Source organism: Nicotiana sylvestris, chromosome 2, assembly GCF_000393655.2.
Source record: "Nicotiana sylvestris chromosome 2, ASM39365v2, whole genome shotgun sequence".
In the NCBI taxonomy this organism is placed as follows: Eukaryota; Viridiplantae; Streptophyta; class Magnoliopsida; order Solanales; family Solanaceae; genus Nicotiana; species Nicotiana sylvestris.
Window position 1 is genome coordinate 182,311,490 of NC_091058.1, and position 3,485 is coordinate 182,314,974.

Below are 3,485 nucleotides of genomic sequence, written 5' to 3' on the forward strand. Positions count from 1 at the left end.
ATTATCTCAAATCACTCTTATAACGAAAAAGAAATGCTGACCACATCAAATTCCACGTCTATTTTAAATTTCTCTCTATTTTTATGATACAAGATGTGTTCAATACGCATTAAAAAATGTTTTAGTCCTAGAAATTATGTTCTTCTTTTTATTAGATAAATATTTTGTCTAAAGACGGAAGCTAACCCTTGTGCACTCACCAACTAATTTGTGTTGTCTTAAAATTATGTTCCAAACTTATAATCTCATCATTCATAAAGTATGTACTTGTGCATTTGTTATCAGTAGATGTGGCAAAATGGTTAAAAGAAAACAGTTATCCACCCATATTATTCATAAAAAAATGGGTTGGATAATGAACTATTTAAAAACGGGTCGAATATGGACCACTTAGAAAAAAGTTAATCAAATGTATAACCAATGGATAACTTATGTGTTTAACTTTTACATTTGTAAAACATCAAATTGGAGTTCCTCAAGTTTTGAACACTAGGAATTCTCTTACAAGTGATCATATTTAAAAAGCCATGGATAATATGGATATCCATATTATCCGCCGGATAAACCCGTTTTTATTCGTCGGGTCGGATAATTTGTTCTTTTTTTAAATTACCCGTTTTGACCCGCCCGTTTGCCACTCCTAGTTATTAGTTCCATCACGACCTCTTTCTCTCTCTCTCCACTTATATTGATCCCAACTTCTTAAGTGGACGTTTGGACATAAGAATTGTAAAATTTCGAAAAAAATAATTTTTTTCAAGTGAAAAAGCTATTTGAAAATTAGAGTTGTATTTGCACATGAATATATTTTTGGGTTGTTTTTAAATTTTTGTAAGTGATCTGAAATAAAATTTTAAAGAATAATTTTTGGAGTTTTTCAAATTTTCAATAAATTTCAAAATTCATCTTCTAAGTGTGAATTGAAAATCTTATGGACCAAACATTGATTCAAAGAAAAGGTGAAAAGTTTTGTAATTTTTTTTATGGTCTTCTCCTACATGTCTAAGGTGGACCTCCATTTCCCTCCACACTACAATACTCTCTATCTTCTCTATCACCAATTTCTATTTAAACCCTTCCCTCTTTCCCTTTCTTCCCAAACCTCTCTTTCCTTTCTTATCTCCCTTCGATAAAATGGCTTCTACACCTGCAAATTTTTATACATGGGCTAAAGTCCAAGTCCCTCATCCCTTTTCATCGTCTAATTCCTCTACTTGTTCACCTGTTGATTTGGGCTTTCCTTCAAAATCCATCTCCATGAGAAAGCCCACTCCTCGAGCTAAAATTCAATGTGCTCTCCACTCCCCTGCTGTTCTCACTTTTCCAAAACAACCCTATCAATATCCAACAATTACCAAAAGGGACACCCCTTCTCCCCCGCAACCTGCCTGGAATCTCTTTCAGAAAGCCGCTGCAAAAGCATTGGACATAATGGAGAGCGCGTTGATCTCACGCGATAAGCAGAAACCGCTCCCAAAAACCTCCGATCCTGGCGTTCAAATAGCCGGAAATTTTTTTCCGGTGCCGGAAATGCCTGTCCGGCATAACCTTCCCATTACCGGAACTGTACCCGATTGCATTAACGGCGTTTACGTACGTAATGGCGCTAACCCGCATTTTGAACCCGTTGCCGGTCACCATTTATTCGACGGTGACGGCATGCTTCATGCAGTCACCATTAACGGCGGTTCAGTGAACTATTCGTGCCGGTTCACTGAAACCGAAAGACTAGTTCAAGAGCGTGGATTGGGTAAATCGGTTTTCCCGAAAGCCATTGGTGAACTCCACGGGCATTCTGGTATTGCGCGTCTTCTCCTCTTCTATGCGCGTGGACTTTGTGGACTCGTAGATCATAGTCATGGAACAGGCGTGGCTAACGCCGGTTTAGTTTACTTTAACGGCAGGTTATTAGCCATGTCAGAAGATGATCTTCCTTATCACGTTGCTATTAAGCCTTGCGGCGATTTACAAACAAAGGGGAGATACGATTTTGACGAGCAACTCAAAAGCACAATGATAGCTCATCCGAAAATCGATCCGGTTTCTGGCGAGCTATTCGCTTTGAGTTACGATGTTGTTCAGAAGCCGTACTTGAAATATTTCAAGTTTTCCAAAAATGGGAAGAAATCGTATGACGTTGAGATCCCACTGGACGTTCCAACAATGATGCATGATTTTGCTATTACTGAAAATTACGTTGTGATCCCTGACCAGCAAGTGGTTTTCAAGCTTCAGAATATGATCAAAGGTGGCTCACCAGTAATCTATGACGAGAAGAAGAAATCTAGGTTCGGGATTTTACCCAAAAATGTTAAAGATTCAAATAGAATTATTTGGGTCGAGTCACCAGACACATTCTGTTTTCATCTTTGGAATGCATGGGAGGAACCAGAGAATGACGAAGTTGTAGTTATTGGCTCGTGCATGACTCCACCTGACTCAATTTTCAATGAATGTGATGAAAATCTGAAGAGTGTACTGTCAGAAATCAGGTTAAATCTGAAAACTGCTGAGTCCAGAAAACGGGCAATAATTTCATCAACGGAACAGGTGAATCTTGAAGCTGGAATGGTAAATAAAAACAAACTTGGCCGTAAAACACAGTATGCTTATCTTGCAATTGCAGAGCCATGGCCAAGAGTTTCAGGATTAGCAAAAGTAGACCTGTCAACTGGGGAAGTTCAAAAATACATGTACGGAGATACAAGATATGGAGGAGAGCCACTATTTTTACCGAGAAATCAATGCACAGAAAAGGAAGATGATGGATATATTCTTGCATTTGTGCACGATGAAAAAATATGGAAGTCAGAGCTGCAAATAGTGAATGCCATGACTCTTGAGTTGGAGGCCACTGTCAAGCTTCCTTCAAGAGTTCCATATGGTTTCCATGGGACTTTCGTAAGTAAAAAGGACTTGGAAAATCAAGTATAGTGGATAAGGAGAGTTATGTTAAAAAGTCTTATTTGTGTGCGTATATACATATATAATAAGTAGTATAATCAAATGTGTGTATTAGAGGAGATCAGAGATGCCTGAGGGAAGATTAGCTAATTTAGAGAATGTCCCCGAACTCTCTCCTCTAGCTTAATTTTAATCTTAACATGTCATTTTCTTAGGGTTTTTTTTTCGGGGGGAGGGGGGGGGGTGGGGGGAGTAAGAGAAATTTCCAGAAGCCAAGCTTGAAGCTTGTAGCATAATTAGAAGCTCGGCTGGTTTCTGTTTTTTGTTTGGTTTTGATCCAAAAACATTGATATGTAAATTAGTTCTTTCCCATCGTACATGATTGAACACTACTCCGTATTATGTATAGAACAACAGTACTCTATAATCTCCTTATCTTTTCCAAAATAATCTCAATATCTTATGAAGTATGACTTTATTACCAAAGTGTTCGCCCTCCATTATTTACTTGATCTGCAGAACTAACCAAAATTAGGTAGTGAATAATTGAATCCACCGTGAAAAAAAATACTACTACTAAT

At 37.9% G+C, this 3,485-nt stretch overlaps 1 protein-coding gene across 1 annotated transcript; it reads left to right on the top strand.

Annotated features, from left to right (window-relative positions):
• Nucleotides 1–1,047: 1,047 nt before the first annotated feature.
• Nucleotides 1,048–3,126, top strand: LOC104232006 (9-cis-epoxycarotenoid dioxygenase NCED2, chloroplastic-like). Its single transcript, XM_009785099.2, has one exon. It carries the CDS (start codon nucleotides 1,135–1,137, stop codon nucleotides 2,932–2,934), a length of 1,800 nt encoding a protein of 599 aa, XP_009783401.1. The 5' UTR covers nucleotides 1,048–1,134; the 3' UTR covers nucleotides 2,935–3,126.
• The last annotated feature ends 359 nt before the right edge of the window (nucleotides 3,127–3,485 follow it).

What these genes read in the sequence shown, in the direction of transcription:
- LOC104232006 (XM_009785099.2), top strand. Translation starts at nt 1,135, where the DNA reads ATGGCTTCTACACCTGCAAATTTTTATACATGGGCTAAAGTCCAAGTC.